Source organism: Astatotilapia calliptera, chromosome 14, assembly GCF_900246225.1.
Source record: "Astatotilapia calliptera chromosome 14, fAstCal1.2, whole genome shotgun sequence".
In the NCBI taxonomy this organism is placed as follows: Eukaryota; Metazoa; Chordata; class Actinopteri; order Cichliformes; family Cichlidae; genus Astatotilapia; species Astatotilapia calliptera.
This window is the reverse complement of record NC_039315.1, coordinates 21,538,134-21,555,258: the sequence shown is the minus strand read 5'-3', so window position 1 is coordinate 21,555,258 and position 17,125 is coordinate 21,538,134. Positions and strand designations below refer to the sequence as shown.

General features: G+C 39.2%; 1 protein-coding gene across 7 annotated transcripts in view; it reads left to right on the top strand.

Annotated features, from left to right (window-relative positions):
- Window positions 1–17,125, top strand: part of dync2h1 (dynein cytoplasmic 2 heavy chain 1) — a 123,265-nt gene that overhangs the window by 71,361 nt on the left and 34,779 nt on the right. For all 7 annotated transcript variants that reach the window (XM_026193718.1, XM_026193721.1, XM_026193722.1 and 4 more), the window contains 9 exons: window positions 268–411; window positions 3,737–3,826; window positions 6,955–7,020; window positions 7,134–7,184; window positions 7,265–7,318; window positions 7,595–7,726; window positions 9,129–9,201; window positions 13,125–13,285; window positions 13,727–13,852. In XM_026193718.1, the coding sequence (XP_026049503.1) occupies window positions 268–411; window positions 3,737–3,826; window positions 6,955–7,020; window positions 7,134–7,184; window positions 7,265–7,318; window positions 7,595–7,726; window positions 9,129–9,201; window positions 13,125–13,285; window positions 13,727–13,852 (897 nt within the window). The remainder of the gene's footprint in view (window positions 1–267; window positions 412–3,736; window positions 3,827–6,954; window positions 7,021–7,133; window positions 7,185–7,264; window positions 7,319–7,594; window positions 7,727–9,128; window positions 9,202–13,124; window positions 13,286–13,726; window positions 13,853–17,125) is intronic.

Here is a 17,125-nt window from a genome sequence, read left to right as displayed (position 1 = left end):
CTCATTACAAGTCATTGAGTCCATCCTAATTTATCCCTCTATTCTTCCATTTTGATTGAAATAAACACCTGTAATTGCTTTTTCGCGCATGTTATGTTTTCTGCATGTCAGTGCAATTTTCTGTCTTCATCCATCCATCTGTTGTAACTCCACAACATATGTGGTCCTTCTTTCACTGTTTCCTTGTTTTGTCCCTTATTTCTTTTTGACATTGTTTTCTCTCTCTCTCTCTCTCTCTCTTTCTGTTTTTCTTTGCTTTTACTTTAGGAACGGGATGCCTACCTGCCTCTTGCAGAGAGTGCTAGCAAGATGTATTTTGTTATCACAGACCTGTCAAAGATCAACAACATGTACCGCTTCAGCCTCGCCTCTTTTCTGCGCCTCTTCCAAAGAGCTCTTCAGGCCAAGAAGGTAACTAAATACTTTTAGCTCTAACTTTAGCTAACTTTAGCTCTAACCCTTTATTGTTACTGCACAGTCATACTTTGTACAATAGTACAATGGAATTGGAGTACTGTCCCACACTGGCGGTAAAAGAAATACAAGCAGATCACCATACATAAATAATACATACATACAATACAACAAATAAAAAATATGTATACAGAAATGTATACAATGCAGCAAGAAATTCCTCACAGCTCTTACAGTACTCACTCATGTTTTAAGACACTTTTAATAATTGTGTTTAATAAACTCTTGAGGTGAAATCAGCATCAACAAAACATCTCCTTGTGACTAAACAAAAATTAGTTCAACGGATTAAAAAAAGGTTAATACCCACACTTCCAAATAGTCTCACAATCAGGGCGTAAAATTAAACTGTTTAAAATAACAGTTGACTGTTTTCAGTGTGTGTTCATGTGTTTTCAGTCGTGGCATTGTGTATTATTGGATATATGGACAATCCGTGGCTTTTTATTAATATACCAGCTAATTGATGCTTAGGCAGTTTAGTGTAGTTGATGTTTCAGTGGAGATGGACCATGTGTGTATGGATGAAATAGTATAAGTTCAGCTTCAAAGAATAGCTTTGGACATTTTGGATAATGCATTTATTTAATTTCTGGCAAAGAGTTGAGTGAGAAAGTTGACACCTCCTCTTTTCTGTCAACTAAATATGAAACTATCACCAACAGCTCATCAGCTTAGCTTAACATAGAGACTGGAAACTGTCCTAGCCCGACTCTGTCCAGCAGTAAAAAAAACAAAAACCCTCTAAACTGCTCGCTAATTAACAAGTTTTTTTTAACAGAGGGTCTCTGTGGTTGCCTGGCAACTGCTCATACACAATAGATATATATGCACACAGCTATTGGGCAGAGCTATGCACAATGCTAGCTCTGTTCAAGCGATAGCCTAAACCTCTAAATTAGCAAAGTGGCCTGGGAAGAAACGTAGAAGGAAATTTCATAAAAGCCTGTTCACTTTTTTCCAATATATAATAACAGTTCTGCTCAGTGCATTGTGTGCTCTGACCAGATAGTTCTGCTTCTTTCTTCAGTTGGCCTTTTACCTTTCGACTAGTCAGCCTCATACGTTGCCCAGGCGGTTGTTGGGCAAGTCTAATGACGTAACAACCACTAAGAGCAGAGCAACTCTTCGATTGTTCTGATCAGGCACGCACCCTCAAAGATGGAAAAAAAAAAAAAAGCGTCGCATCATTACAGATCTTCTGGGAAAGGCTGGTTCTGTGACATAGAAATTCATTTACAAACTGTTATCGGGAAAGAGACTATACGGGAAGGTCTAATTTTCTTAATTTCCATCACAGCTCAATTTACATTGATGGTAAAAAAAAAGTGGTACTTATGTAATGCATTTCTACTCAGTTGAGCACTCAAAGCACTTTCTTACTGCAAGTCTCATTGACCCAATCACACACACATTCATACAGCGCTTTTATCTACGCTTTGTAGTATTTACACACATCAGAGGGCAACTTGGGGTTCAGTAATTTGCCCAAAGGCACCAATCAGACTGGAGGACTCTGGGATCCATCCACTGTTCATCTGATAGGTAGACCCCCCCAGTGTTTCATACATTAAAAAAAAACTGCTTTGCAAACTTATTCACAATAATATAAACTGCTGTTTTTGGCATGTCCAGAGTAAAGCAGTTTTGCTACTGCTTATTTTTTTTAATACATTTATTGCTCATCAGTACAAGCATGAGTGCAAGACAATATGTTTACACTGAAGCAGACTGCAAAAGATATATGGTGTCTGTAGTTATTTAAGAATATTTTGTCTAGCTCAGTTTAGTTTTGATAAATTCAGCTTAATTTACTTTGTTACATTTTTTGAAGGATCATTTTTGTGTTCTTCTGCAACCGAGTATTTCAGCCTGACCTGTACAGCTGGAGCACATCGTGCATGTATCACACTGCTGTTTCCCATCTGAGCCCTAAGCACTGTCTGATAACCAGAGTGCACACATGCATGTGCACACACATGCACACCAACACACATAGAGTGGGTTGAGAGACTGAACACTAACTCTCCCAAATCCTGTGTGGGTTGTTAGAGCCAGTGCTGCCATCCAAGAATGTCACCAGGCAGCAGCTGGTCACTACTCTTACATGTTTCTACGTATGAGTGTGTATGTTGTCTTACAGTCAGCAGTATAGTCAGAATAGTGCACTGATTCATGGACTCTCTATCTTTGCATCCATTGGTTTGTGTGTTGAATAAGCAAGTTTAATTTGTCACAAAGTGCAGATGGCTTCTGAAATCTAACAAGAGAATTTTGCCCTCTCATGGCTGACAGACACACTTCTCTGTTTGCCTACATACATAGATTCACACAGTCACACTTTAACAAGCATACCCATGTGGAAAAGAAACAGGAAAGACTTGTGTTATATTTTAAAAAAAGAGTTTTTTTTCAAATATAACTATATAACAGAAAAAAAAATGTCACACACACCTTGAGTGGAAGCAGGTTACGAAGCCTAGATTCGCTTTTGCAAAGGTTTAAAACAGCAGAGATTCAGATAGGAGAGGCAGAAGGACACATACATGGAAAGAAAAACAGATGGGGCAGAGTCCATAAGATAAGATAAGATAAGATAAGATAAGATAACCTTTATTAGTCCCACACGTGGGAAATTTGTTTTGTCACAGCAGGAAGTGGACAGTGCAAAAGTTATGAGGCAAAAATTAGAATACAATAAGAATAAATACAGTACACAACTGTACAGAATAGAATAAAATAAAATACTATATACAGTAGAATAAAATAAAATAAATATACAATAAGATAAAAATAGAATACAAATACAAATACTATATACAACTGAGTAAAAATACAACGATGACAGAAAGGATTATTATTATAATAAGTCCATCTGGATTTTTTTTTAAATTATTTATTTATTTGTACTATTTCCATTTGTTTCTTTTGTGTCTTTCTCTATATGTGTTATTATCATGGTGTAATTGCTGCACATGCACTCCAGAATAGCCTTGAGACAATTGGGTTCCTCTGATATGACAGAAAAAAAGAACACACTAAAATAAAAATGCTGTTTTCAATTATTCTACTTTTGGTAGTACATCTAGGACACAGTTATTTATTATAAAATACAGTTACAGACACTTTTCCTGCTTGGTATTAATAAAAACTTACTTTATGACACGACATCATTTTGTAACATGAGTTTGTCCTCTTTAATGTCCAGTGTCTTCTTCTTCAGCTCATTTATGTCTGTGTGTTTGTTTGTTTTACATTTTAGGAAGAAGAGAATACTGATGCCAGGATTGCGGCATTAGGAGCCAACTTGAAGAATATGGTTTATGAGTATGTCTGTCGGTCTCTTTTCAAGGTAAAGCACATATTTATACAGAACTACAAAGCAAACGTTGTTCGGATAATTTATTTGGGTAATTTTGGTGATTTGTATGTTATCAGTGGGTAATATATAAAACAAATGGACATGGTCATGTGGGCTGTGGCATTTAAATGATGCTCTGTTGGTACTAAGGTGTTAAAATACTAAAATTAATTAATTAATATATTATGATGCCATTTGACCTCCTTTAGCTATTTAATGTTTTCATGGTTTTTACAAAATATGCTCAAAGAAGATGGATGGATAGATAGACAGCTAACAGGTGGTCATAAAATATTAAATATATATTGTGTGATGACTTGCTTAGTTTTTTTACTTACTGAAATCTAGTTAAATTCCACTGTAGAATGAATTGACTTTATGAACAGATTATGAATGTGGGTTTGTATTCTAGTTCTATTATTCTGAATGTGAGAATTTAGATACATCTCTTGACTTGGACAAGGCACTAGTTTCACTTGTAGTAGCATATATGACATATAGTCAAGGTTTTACAGTCTACCCGGGGTCTTTACCTGCTATTATTCTAGTATATACTATACTAGTAAGAGACTTTTATGGTTTTAGACTCTTTCAGCTTCATTTCTTTCTGACTTAGAGCACACACTACAAAAACATGTATACACACAGATTGACACATGCACACAGAAATGTGGCACATTTTTGTGCTTTGTGTAATCAGTCATTTTACTCTTCAACTTTGTGTGTGCACAGCTGTACAGTATCCACTGCTGCAGCACTTCAGTAGACGGGCTTGAACTTTGCAGCTTGGGGTAAATCACTTAGACATGGATGAAGAGATGAAGCATAGAGAGGGTTGGACAGAGGTCATGGCTGTTTAGATGTCTGGTCTAAACCTGAAAAATTAACTTTGCTACACGTCAAGCTGGGTCATCATCTGGTTGGTAAAAGTACAGAATATAGTAGGTGACAAGCAGAGATGTGTTAGGAAGGTTTTTGAAGATGTGGACTATGTAAAAATGCTTCATTTTCTTTTTTGATTTATTTAGGTTATTTACAGGTGGGGCGTGTGGATGTGTTGTGTCTAACAAAACACTTGCATCTGATACAAAACAAAGTGAAACTCAGTCACAATAGTCCTGTAATTACCAGGAAGCTCTCAGGAAAGTAAACCTGTGATATCCTGCCATATCTTGGTGGGGACATGTAATTGATATAATGCTTTCCCTAGCCGCTTCCCCTAATCCTTGGCCCTTAACCATAACCTAATTGCTTTTTGTCCCTATAAGGGCTGTTGGTCCCGATAAAAATAGTAACATTCCAATTTTTGGTCCCCACAAAGATATGTAAACATGGTACACAGATGCACGCACACACACACACACACATACCAGGCTCTGGTTACCTAGGTAACATTCTAATTTATTTACAACCTGTCAAATATCAACTAAGATTATCCTTCATGCTGCTCTCTTACTGGTAGTCGCTTCAATCTCTCACCTCAAAGTTAAGAAAAGTTTACTTTGTGTTGCTCAGTGCTGTCCATAGGTCACAATGCATTTCTATTGTCTCTGGTTGCCACTGCCAGCCACTTCCTGTGTGGATGCCCCTTTGGGAGCGACAAATGAATAAATAACAACTACTTGGTCCTGACAAAACAAAGCGCTGTATAATATAATTTCTTCACTATAACTCTGGTTTTGTTGCCAGTGGTGCTTAGTTTATGGGGCGATCGTGGCTCAAGAATTTGGAGTTCGTCTTGTAATCGAAAGGTTGCCGGTTCGAGCCCCGGCTCGGACAGTCTTGGTCGTTGTGTCCTTGGGCACTTCACCTGTTGCCTACTGGTGGTGCTCTTCCTTTGTCCAACCCTCAGAGGGCCCGGTGGCGCCAGTGTCCGGCAGCCTTGCCTCTGTCAGTGCGCCCCAGGGTGGCTGTGGCTGCAATGTACCTTGCCATCACCAGTGTGTGTGAATGGGTGGATGACTGGATGTGTAAAGCGCTTTGGGGTCCTTGGACTAATAAAGTGCTATACAAATACAGGCCATTTACCATTTAGTTTAAAATGCACCCAAATTAATTTATAAATAGATTCTGGAGCCCTGTGTGCACCTCCTCTTTTGCTACCATGCGTTAGATAATCATCCAATAAATACACCCAAATGATGAATAGCTGTTCTCTGACAGACTACAATCTTTGCATCTGATAGCAGTGACATCAGCTTCTATGAATAACCCGGCTGAATTGATTAACACATTTAACCTCTTTTTGCCCACTTTATAGAGCATTGAGACTTATTACGGACAAGCATGCTAATTCTAATGTGGTTGCCCTTGCCAGCTGTTAAGTGCATGAAATTAGATTAACATAAATATGTGTGGCGGTCACAGAAGCAATGTGGGTGTATTCCACTGTGAATGTTATTAGGTGCATTGTGTGTTTGTTTATTGAGTACTGTGGTACTGTTACATGCAAATGATGAGAATTCAGTAGAATCAATAGATTTATATAATGCCAGTTATGGGCCATTTATACCACCACAGACGTAAGATGTGAGCTATATTAGAAAGTCGTGACTCATTGAAGTCTTACATTAAGCATGTTCGAAATGAAAGAACTTCTTGAGAGTTACTGGTGCAACTAAGTTACTATAATTACTTTGTTTCAAACTGGTTTATTTTTTTTTATTTTACATGTATTTTTACTATTTGCCTTTATGTACGTACAGAATATATTTCAGTGTTATTTTTTCACTTTTATCATAGAGGGCTTTAAACTTGTTAAAAATTGTCCTATTTTACTTTAAAAGAAGGTGATTGTGCATCCTTCATCTAGTGTGTACTACAGTGGCATGAAAAAGCATTCGCCCCCTTCCTGATTTCATATTTAAAATTTAAATATTAGACAAAAATAACACAAGGGGGAACTTGAAACTTGAAACCTGAAAAATAACAATTTGTACTTTGAAGGCTCATTTCGTCGGTTTTGAAGCATTTGGCTGAATCTGAGCAGAAAGTATAGCCCTGTACATGTCAGAACTCAACTTTTATCACTAGTGATAAATAACCCCTTTTTTTCCCACCCTTTCTCTCTCTCTCTTTCTCTCCTTTTCTATCACTTCCTTTCATTACATCTGTGGCAGGCTGACCAGTTGATGTTTGCTATACACTTTGTGAAAGGCATGTACCCCGAACTCTTCCTCGAGAACGTGAGTCATTTTGTTTGTTCATTTTTAGGATTTTATTACCTATTCCAATGACAATCGATTGCTATGCTTTTTAGCTTTCAATGTGTTAATCTGAACTCTTCTGCTTGTTGTAGGAATGGGATGTCTTTACTGGGTCCATCGTAGGAGAAATGTTTAAGAAAGAGGTAAGAATTCAACTTTTTCTTGTAACAACAAGAAGACCACATATTTTTCTGTCTATCTAACGTCTCCCCTGTCTTGGTAGGAGTTCCCTTCTTGGATTGATCAGGAGAGGCACGGAGCAGTGGCCATTTTAAAAGTAAATGCACTGATATTGAAAATAGCAAACAAAGCATACATGCTCAGCTCGGATAGAAATGGATTTTCTTTTAAAAGTTCCATGTTAACATCATCTACCGTCTGCCGCAATATGCAGCACAGACATAACAGTAGAATATTGCCTCCTGACATGAAAAATGCATTTTTAAAGGTGTTTAAATAGATTGCCAGTGAACCAGTCCTTACCAAGCTAAAGATTGGATCTATTCATCTTACATCTCTCACCCTTTTAACTTTTGCCCCCTCTCTTTTGCAGGCTACGTTCCCGGCTCTCTACCAGACCCTCTGTTTAAGTGACTCAGACCTTTGGCTGTCCTTCTTGCAGAGCTCGCACTGTGAACAAGAAATCCCATCTTCCATTGCCAAGAAGATTACTCCCTTCCAACAGGTCAGCTTTCAATCAACTTCTTTAGCTGTGAGCCACAGAATCATTGAACACCCGCATTTGTTGGTTCAAGATGAACCTTTCAGCATAGGTCACTCCTGTTTCTGCTTAGAAACTGATTGCTGTTACAACAACAGACAGCCTGCTATTTTAAACATTTTTATTTACCCTCCAGATATAATTTGTATCTACTTCTTCTTATTTTGATAGTTATTATCATAATTACTTAAAAGGATAATATGTACAAATACATAATATTATGGTACAGAAGTTATGTATGTATATTAACTTGGCTATAGATGTAATTGTTTGTGTAATCGATTTTTGCTTTTGCATACATACAGTACATTTAAGATCTAGGTTACATAAACCTAGGACCCCAGAAAAATGTGTATTAGGTTGGCAGGTTTTTATTGAAGGTTGCTGACTGTCAACAAATGTCACAAAGTGATTGCTACACCAAAAGCTGCCTTGTGAATGCTTTGGTCACTAGCAGATTGCCGAGCTCTCCCATAGTTTGCATGAAAAATGCTGACTTGTCTGTAAACACTTGCCAAATGCCAGTTGATCACCAGAAAACTAAAAAAGGCCAGTGGGAACTTCAAAGTAAAAGGTGTGATTCACTGCTAAAACCAACATGTTTTAACAGATACAGCTATTACTGTGAAAGCAAATAGTTTCCATTTCAAGCTTGCGACACACTTTTCACAATTTAACTGTTACTTGAATATAGTTGCTGAGCACTTGCAGACAAGTTGCGATCTTGCATGCAAACTACAGGCAACTTCCAGCACCAATCACAGGGAAATGTTCAGTGCAGCACCTTTATACCTTTTTATGACCAATTTCCCTTTGCAACTACCCAAAACCTCAGACAACCGCTCACCAACCAGTTGGGGAATACAAATTACTCCTTGCAACCAGTGGCTGCCAGCAGGTTGCCAACCCTCTCTGGGCCTGTGTGACTGTAGCCAAAGTGATTGGGCAGCTTCAGATGAGGACCTCTCCCTCTAATTTCTTTTAGTATAATAAAAAAATTCTTCAATCTTTCTTTGTTTAATCCATGGTCAAATAGAAAGAAAAAAAACACCATTCCCCACCTGGTTCCAGATTGAATAAAAAAAATTACCCATTCTCAAGACAAAGAAAGACACTGGAAGCCACTTATCTGTAAAGTCAAATACATGCATTACATGCAGGTGACATACTCGTTTGCATATATATTTCATTCTAAAATATATTAAAAAGAAGATCTCAAACCCTCACCCTGTGAGTCAGACTGTGGATCTATGAATAATTTAGGGAATTACTTTTTAATACCTGACTCTTTGGAATATGTCGCATACTGCTTTGACATAAGGTTTTTGTTTTATCGGTTTGTGGGGATTTTTTTGTTTTTTTCCAGCTGTTATTGGTTCAGGCTGTCAGACCAGACCGGCTGCAGAGTGCCATGACTTGTTTTGCATCTCAAACCCTAGGTAAGTGTTTCAGATTACTACTGTGTGTTCTTTTCATATTTGCTGTGCACCTGAATATACATAAAAAATAGGTTCCCAGTTAAAAACAACAAATTCACAGTGTCTTTCATCTTTAGTGATGCTTACAAGATTTCTTTTTTGCCCTAATTAGTCAGACCAAGATCATTAAAATAAATACACCAACACTCTTTATTCTCTTCTTATGCAAAATATAATGCAGATGTTGAAAGTAAACAAACCAAAATGTGACTGAAATGATAAACTGAAGCACATTGAAATTTATTGTGATTGCTGTGAATAATGAGATATAAACATATGAAGATGTCCTCTTTTATTCCTTTCAGTAAAGTATTTTTCTGCTTTCACTCCACTATATAGAAAGGTGCTTTGTTTTTCAAGTGCACCTTCTGCTTTCACACTCTACTCAAACAAAATATTCTCAGACAAGGCTTTTATTCAGGACTTCTAAGCCGTATTTTCCCACTTGCCATCAATGGTGTGATTTTTATAGTTTTTCACAATAGTCCTTCGCATCCTCTCTTTATTTGTCTTTCATCATTGCAAGAATGTCACTGTCCTTAAGTAAATGCCACACGCACACATGCACACAAATCTCTGTCTGTGCTCTTTTTTCATCTCTCTCTCTCCTACTGACACAGACGCATCCAAAATATCTTTGTAACTCTTGTTTTGCGTCATGTTTTCTAACACGAGGATAGCCAATACCTTAGTTTCAGACCAAAACGTCAGCCAAAACAACCAAAACTATACTTGAATTCTCTGTTTGACCTGTGAAACCACACAGTGGAAATATTGCACTTAAGCAGTGTGATCTCTGGGTACAGCTTTGCTCGCTCTTTGAGGAATTCACTAGATTGTTGAATTTAAGGTCAGAGTTATGCACTGTCCTTGTGCTTATCTGTCAAAGTTTCCATCGATGACCCCCATGTCAAGTCTGAAGCACTCGTCCCTGTAGTTTGCTTTCTTAACCAAATATCTATCATAACAGAATGTCTGCTTGGTTGTGCAAACATTTCCAAGTCACCTTTGCACCGGTGCATTAAACTATCAAGGAATGGATGTGGACCCCTGTGGGTTTTCCATTTTCTGGCATTGTTGTTAATTGCAGATAAAAATTTTACACTGACAATAAAATCATTTGAATTCATTTCATTTTGTTGTCAGTTCCATATGATCAGAATGCAGTGAATATCAAACATTTCCAAAATAATTTCCTAACTGAAATGTATACTCATTTGCCACTTTGTTAGGTACACCTATTAAGCTCTAATCAGTCAATCATATGGCAGCAATTTGCATTTAGGTAAATTGCTGTATGATCACGACGACCTGCTGAAGTTTAAACTGGTCATCAAAATTGTGAGATCCAGGCCTTGAAGGTAGAGGTCAGACTTGAATGGCAAGACTGCTACAAGCTAAAGGAAACCAACAGTAATTCAGATGACCACTTGCTGCAACCAGGTTATGCAGTAGAACATCACTGAATGCATAACACATCAGTCCTTGATGCAGATGGACTAGAATAACAGAAGACCACACTGCGTACCACTCCTGTCAGCTAAGACCTGCAAACTGAGGCTGCAATTTTCACAGGATCCCTTAAATTGGACAGAAGAAGATTGGAAAACCCTGCTGGTCTGAGTAGATTTGATTTCTGCTGCGTTATTCGGATGTAGGACCAGTAATCAATATGAAAGCATGGATGCATCCTGCCTTAAATCGGCAAGCTGGTGGTGTAATGGTGTGGGAAATATTTTCATAGAAAACTTTGGGCCTCTTACTAATTGACTAATTGAGTATTGTTGCTGACCACAGCCATCCCTTTATGACCACATTGTTCCCATCTTCTGATGGTTTCTTTCAACAGCTCAAATAATCTCAAACTGCTTTCTTTGAAATGTAGTGGAACGGCAGATTCTCATCATGGATGAGCAGCTGGCAAATCTGCAGCAACTATGTGACCAAATTCTCAAAAGAATGTTGTTAAATCTTTGCCATTAATAATTAAGGCAGTTCTGAAGGCAATACTTGCAAAGTGTACCTAATAAAGGGTCCGGTGTGTGTATGTATTTTCCATCTCTCTGTCTTAGTGGTGTTATTTTCTGTTGTGGACTGAGCTTATTTCTCAAACACAAGTATCACATCTGTGTATCTATTTTTATACATAGGTAGACTTTTAAAAAAAATCACTATACAGAGTTCATCTGCACAATCCTTACACGCGCAGTAACCCACTGATAACAGTGTACTGCGTGTACAATGGATGAGGTGGATAATAGTGCATGTATATTTGAAAGAGCTTGAGCGACAGACAGATGAAAAAGAAACAGAAGAGAAGAAGATTTTGTGTCTATGTGTATGTGTTTTTGGCAGTAAATCAGTATGCTAATGAGGCATGGTCTGTAATCCTCTTACAGCTAATCTCACTCAATCCCTCCAGTCCAGGCCTGGGCACTGCTCTCACACACCCAGGCATGCCTGAGTGAATACAACAGACACACACACATAGAGACTCGGTGCTTGCTCATACAACTTCTCAAAACACACAAAACCTCTTTCACAAAAATAGTGACTTTGACAGAAAGATAATGAAATTTTTATAGAAAGACTTGAATGCTCATAATGCCAAGGATTGTATGTGAGCACCGTTCTTTCACAGTCGCTCAGTGTTTCCTCAACAGCACTGTTTGAACCACAGAGAGACCAGTACTGTCCTTTTCCAGGCTCATCTTAGCCCTGTTCTTTGATAGCATGTTGTAAAGGCCAAGGTGAACTTTGCTATTCAGACGGAGGATGCTGGTCTGCAGCATGAATACTGATTACCTGCGCACGTCAAAGGTAGTTGTGTATGTAATTGTGCAGGCCCACGTTCTGCCAATTCTCCCTTACTTTGCAGAGACACATCACAAGCCATGTGGTCGGAGAACTGTTTTTCTTAGTGTTGCCATAGCGATGCGGCAAAAGGTCACTCGGCGATGTTCTCCACTAAGACCTTGTGTATGTGCATGCATGTGTACTTCAGTGCAGCAGATTGCATTTGGCAGCAGACACCAAAAGAATGTTCAGGATGGGGCAGCTGCGCCAACCAGAGAAGACAGCACTGTGCGTGTGTGTGTCTGTTTGTGTGCGCACGCTCGTATCTGAAAGCAATATCTGCTGATACTTGCACAAAAAACATCACAGAGGAATTTCTAACACAGCCACTCGTGCTCGGCGTGCCTGGATCATTGCATGTGTGTCACTATTAACCCATATCTGATATGTGATTCAATATATTACAGCGGGATTAGAGTTTAAGTATTCTCAATAAGGGGTTGCACACCACACGCACACACACACACACTGATATAGTAAGAGCTTGGCTTCTCAACACCAGGGGGCTGAAAAGGTGTTCTTCTCTGTGTGGTGAATTCTGCTGCATACCTAGTACTCAATATGCATAGCACATCACCCTCCTAAACTTTCTCTCTCTGTCTTTCATAGTGTCTTCCTCTTATTCCCCATCTCCCTTTCTCCATTACCTCCTTCTTTCCACTTTCCCTCATCCTTCCCTTTTTTCTTTTTTACCCCAGACCTCTCTTCACATCACCACCCCTTTAGGTGCTGTCTTCCCCTCCTTCTCTCTGTCTCCCTGTCTATCTCATCTATGTCTCCTTCTAACCCATCTGCCCTCACCAAATACCGCTTTGCTGCTATGTACTAGCATTTCCCTCTATTTCTTCTTTCCTGCTGTGTTCAGCCCTTGCTCTATACATTGCTAGTATCCTCCCTGCACAATATATCCACTTACTCTGACTCTGAGTACCGTATCAAATTTGAACGTAATGTTGACACACATTTTACAGATCCTTTTTCTGACTCTTTTTGTCATCTTCCTACTCCCTTTTTCCTCCTCTGTGCAGCTATGAAAGAGCTCTCACCCCCTCCTCTGAATCTGCGGCGTCTCTACACCGAGACAATGGAATGGGAGCCAGTGTTGATCATCATCTCTCCAGGGGCAGACCCTTCCCAGGAGCTCGCAGAACTAGCAGCCGAAACTGTTGGCAGGGACAATTATCATGAGGTAGCGAATAACAGTATAAAATGGTAGAAGTCGCAGCAGATTATCAAGTGCAGGTGGATTTTTTCTTATCATAACAGCAAGATCACAACTATAGAATCTAGCCCATTCAATTTAGTCTAGCCTGGAATCTAGTAATATACTACACACCTTAAAGGGGAAAACAGAAGGTGCTACAAAATGTCCTGTTGCTAAATAGTTGTTGACATATGTTTATTTGGCATATAAGTCTGAGAAAAGATGCTCTTACACAGCTGAAGTAATACAATGTGGTTATTATCACAATTTAAAAGCTGAAACTCAGTGATAATCTCACTTGAATCAGATATGTGCCTAACTTGTGAGTTATTACAGTGTAGTAATCAAGTTTCATACCAATTTCTCTGTTTCTCTCTCACCCCTCCATCTCTCCCCCCACTTCTCCTGCTCTCCCTCTCTGTGTAGATCTCCATGGGTCAGGGGCAGGCTGATGTAGCCTTAGCTACACTCAGAGAATGCTCCCGAAATGGAGACTGGCTTTGCCTGAAAAACCTTCACCTTGTCACCGCATGGCTTCCCCTCCTGGAAAAAGTGAGTACTCTGTCTCAGTGAGTTTTTGTCTGTGTTAGTGCCAGAGGATCAGCCGTTAGCTTTTATCTGTGTTCATGCGTCTGAGTGAGGGGTTTTTTTTGTATTTTGAACTATTTTTTGGGTTAATAATGGTTGAACAATAGAACCTGAAAAGGGGTCAGTTAGTTAGTCTGAATAGATTATTTATTCATGGATAAGAACTTGTGTCAGTCAACAGCTGGACTTTATTAACTAGCTCTGCATTAATGTAAAATGATATTACATTACATCAACGTGTGTGTGTGTGTGTGTGTGTGTGTGTGTGTGTGTGTGTGTGTGTGTGTGTGTGTGTGTGTGAGGGGGGTGGCGGGGGGGTTCACTCCAGCTTGTAAGTGTTTATCTGTAATGTTACAAAACTGCTACATACAAAAACAAAGCCAAGAACACATTCTGCTGGTTGCCCAAATTTCCATATCTAAAATTACCTTCTGTCCTTTGTCTACACATACACATTTTGTATTCTGCTATTCTGCCTGCCCACAATAGACTCTTTGGTGTTGTTTATGCCGCTGTGTTTCTACATTTGTCTCTCTGGACATTTACGTGTGTGTGTCTATGTGTATATGTGTTTGGATCTTGCTTTAAGTATGTGTGGATTATCATGTTGTGATGTCTTGTATATTTTAATTTCAGGGAAGATGGGCTTTTATCTTACAATAAATAGGATTCTTTTGTGTCTTGCAAATTTTTGGTTGTTTCTTTATTTTATTTTTTCCCGGGGTTCAGTTTCATTTTTTTGTTGCTGTAGCAGGCCACATCTGTCAGATGGCAAAAAAAAAGCGATAATGGGAAGCAAAGCCCAAAGCAGACAGTTTCAAAGTTTAGCTGGTTTATTGACTCAAGGAGAGAAGATGTCATCGTGCAGAGATCCAAAAGACTGAGCAGGTTAGTCACTGGGAGAGGAGTAATTTGTAAGTCTGGGAATGATTGGTTTTAGTTATAGGAGGTTGGGCAGGCAGGCAGGTGAGTTGAGACATAGACTTCTTCAGTGAAGTTGAACAGACCTGCTCGATGGAAACAGGCGAGTTGCACTGAGTGGGGAGCCACTCTTTGGCCACTGGGGAAGTACTGAAAAGCAGGAAAACAAGAATATTACACTAAAAAATCTGCGAGAATGCTGGGGAGCCATAAAAAAGCCCGATTACCACTCTGAAGAGGCACACAACCTGGTGGACTCTGAGTGCTGGAGCCTGTCCTTAAGTAGTGGTTGTTGATAACAGTGTCGACCAACAGGTGACCAAACCGAAGAGTGGGAATCCGAGTCTCCTCCTGCCTAACCCAACGGGGACAGTGCAGGATGATAACGGTACCATATCGAGAGGAACCACTTCATGCTGTGATTACCCCCCGTATCTGTGTTTGTTTGAGCATAGCCCTCACCTGTATATGTGTGCCTGTGTGCGTGCCTTGGAGATAGCCAAGAGATCCCACGTGTCAGCTCTGCGCCCCCCTCCCTGAGTGTGACTTAAACCATGGCTTATTACAGCTCTCCTCTACTTCTTCTCCTAATATTTCACTTTGGATTTATCTGCTTGTTTTTCTATTTGTTTCCAACTCTATAACCCAGCCATCTTCTCACCAGGTTTTCACACCCCTCCCTAAATTTTACAAGTATAACTCTTTCTTTCCGTCTCTCCCTTTCTCTCGCTGTTTCATTGTTTCCCTCTTTGCGCAGCTACCGATGTAGTTGGGGCCTCAGCACTCGAGCTTGAAATGAAAAGCTGACGCAATGTGAGGAACGAGGGAGGCAAGGAGCGTAGGAAAGAATGGAGAAACTGAGGATGAAAATAGAAAAAAAACAGGGAAAATGAACTGAACCGCAACATTCTAACAAGAGAGGGGGTGTGTTTTAGTATACGCTTCAGTTTCTGTAGCTTCGTCCTTTTGCTTACCGTTTCTCCCGCTCTATGTTTTCCAGCTTCTTTTTCTTGCCCATCTGTCTCTCTGGTGTTTCCTTTCTTCACTAAAGCAGTTGGCCATTTAAAGAGATGGAAATAGAGGTGGAGAGACTGCAGAGAAGAGTGGTCAGTGTTCATAATCTGAGTTGGCAGGGCAGATGTCCTCTCATTGCTGTCTACTCATATTCTTCCACTTGTGCTATTTTCTGTCTCATTTTTTACATCAGTCACTCCATCTGTCTACTTATGGATCCTTCCCTCACTCTTGCAATCAATTTGCTTCTGTCTGTATTATTCCAGTATGAGGAAACAATGGCAAAATTTGATCCACACTTTTTATGATAAATCAGATACCGCCAGTGATGTGTTTCAGAATATCTGCTGTGATGTAATTAGTAACTGATCGAAATATGATATCTGTGTCTTTACAAGGATAATTCTTATCACTGGTGTGCTGATTCAGAGCCTATTTAGTTTATCTATTTGTGCATGAGTGGTTTGGCTTTCACACTCTGGACAGTGTGGATATATTCCAACAAAGAGAGATTTTGATTTGTGAATACTAAAATAGATTTATGCTCTCTCTAGCGTCTTCCTGCTCCTGCTTTCTATCCACACATCTACACATTTTCTTTTCCTCGTTGTTTTCTTCTTGGTCGTACACCATCCTGCAACGCTATAATCTGTTGCAGTGGAATTCTGATTGACGACGCTTCAGACAGACATATGCGTAGACACACTTACGCAATACACACCCACATACAATGGGGGACATCAAGTATTTCTTCAAGGGACATCAGTTCTTGTGGTCTTTGATTTTTTTGGGGATCATGTGAGCTGTCATGAGGATGACTTGAGCTCTAAATGATGCAGAAACACATTGATTACAGTTTGACTGTATGTGTGTGTGTGTCTGTGCTTGTATGAGATCAGATGACACAAGACCCTAAGGTGCCAGCAGGCTATTTTTAACCATGAGTCTTTGAGAAAAATAGAAAGAGATGGGGAAGGAATGTAAAGGGGAGACGTGAAAGAAAGAAAGCTAGAAATTGAGAGAGTAATGGAGTCAGGAGAAAAAAAGATGCTGAAAGAAGAAAAAGAAAAGTGAATGTGAAGTGAATGGGTTTGTCATTGTGGAGAATTTATCACAGTGCAATGATTCCAAAAGAGAAACAATTACATAAAAAGACAGACGGAAAACATGAAAGGATGAAATGTATTTACTTGAAGTATACTGCTCAAAAGTCTAGTTTAATTAGTATAATTTCCCTACATGCAGCACCTTGCAAAAGTCTTGAGGCACCTCTCATTTCTTCATATTTTGCTAGGAAAATAA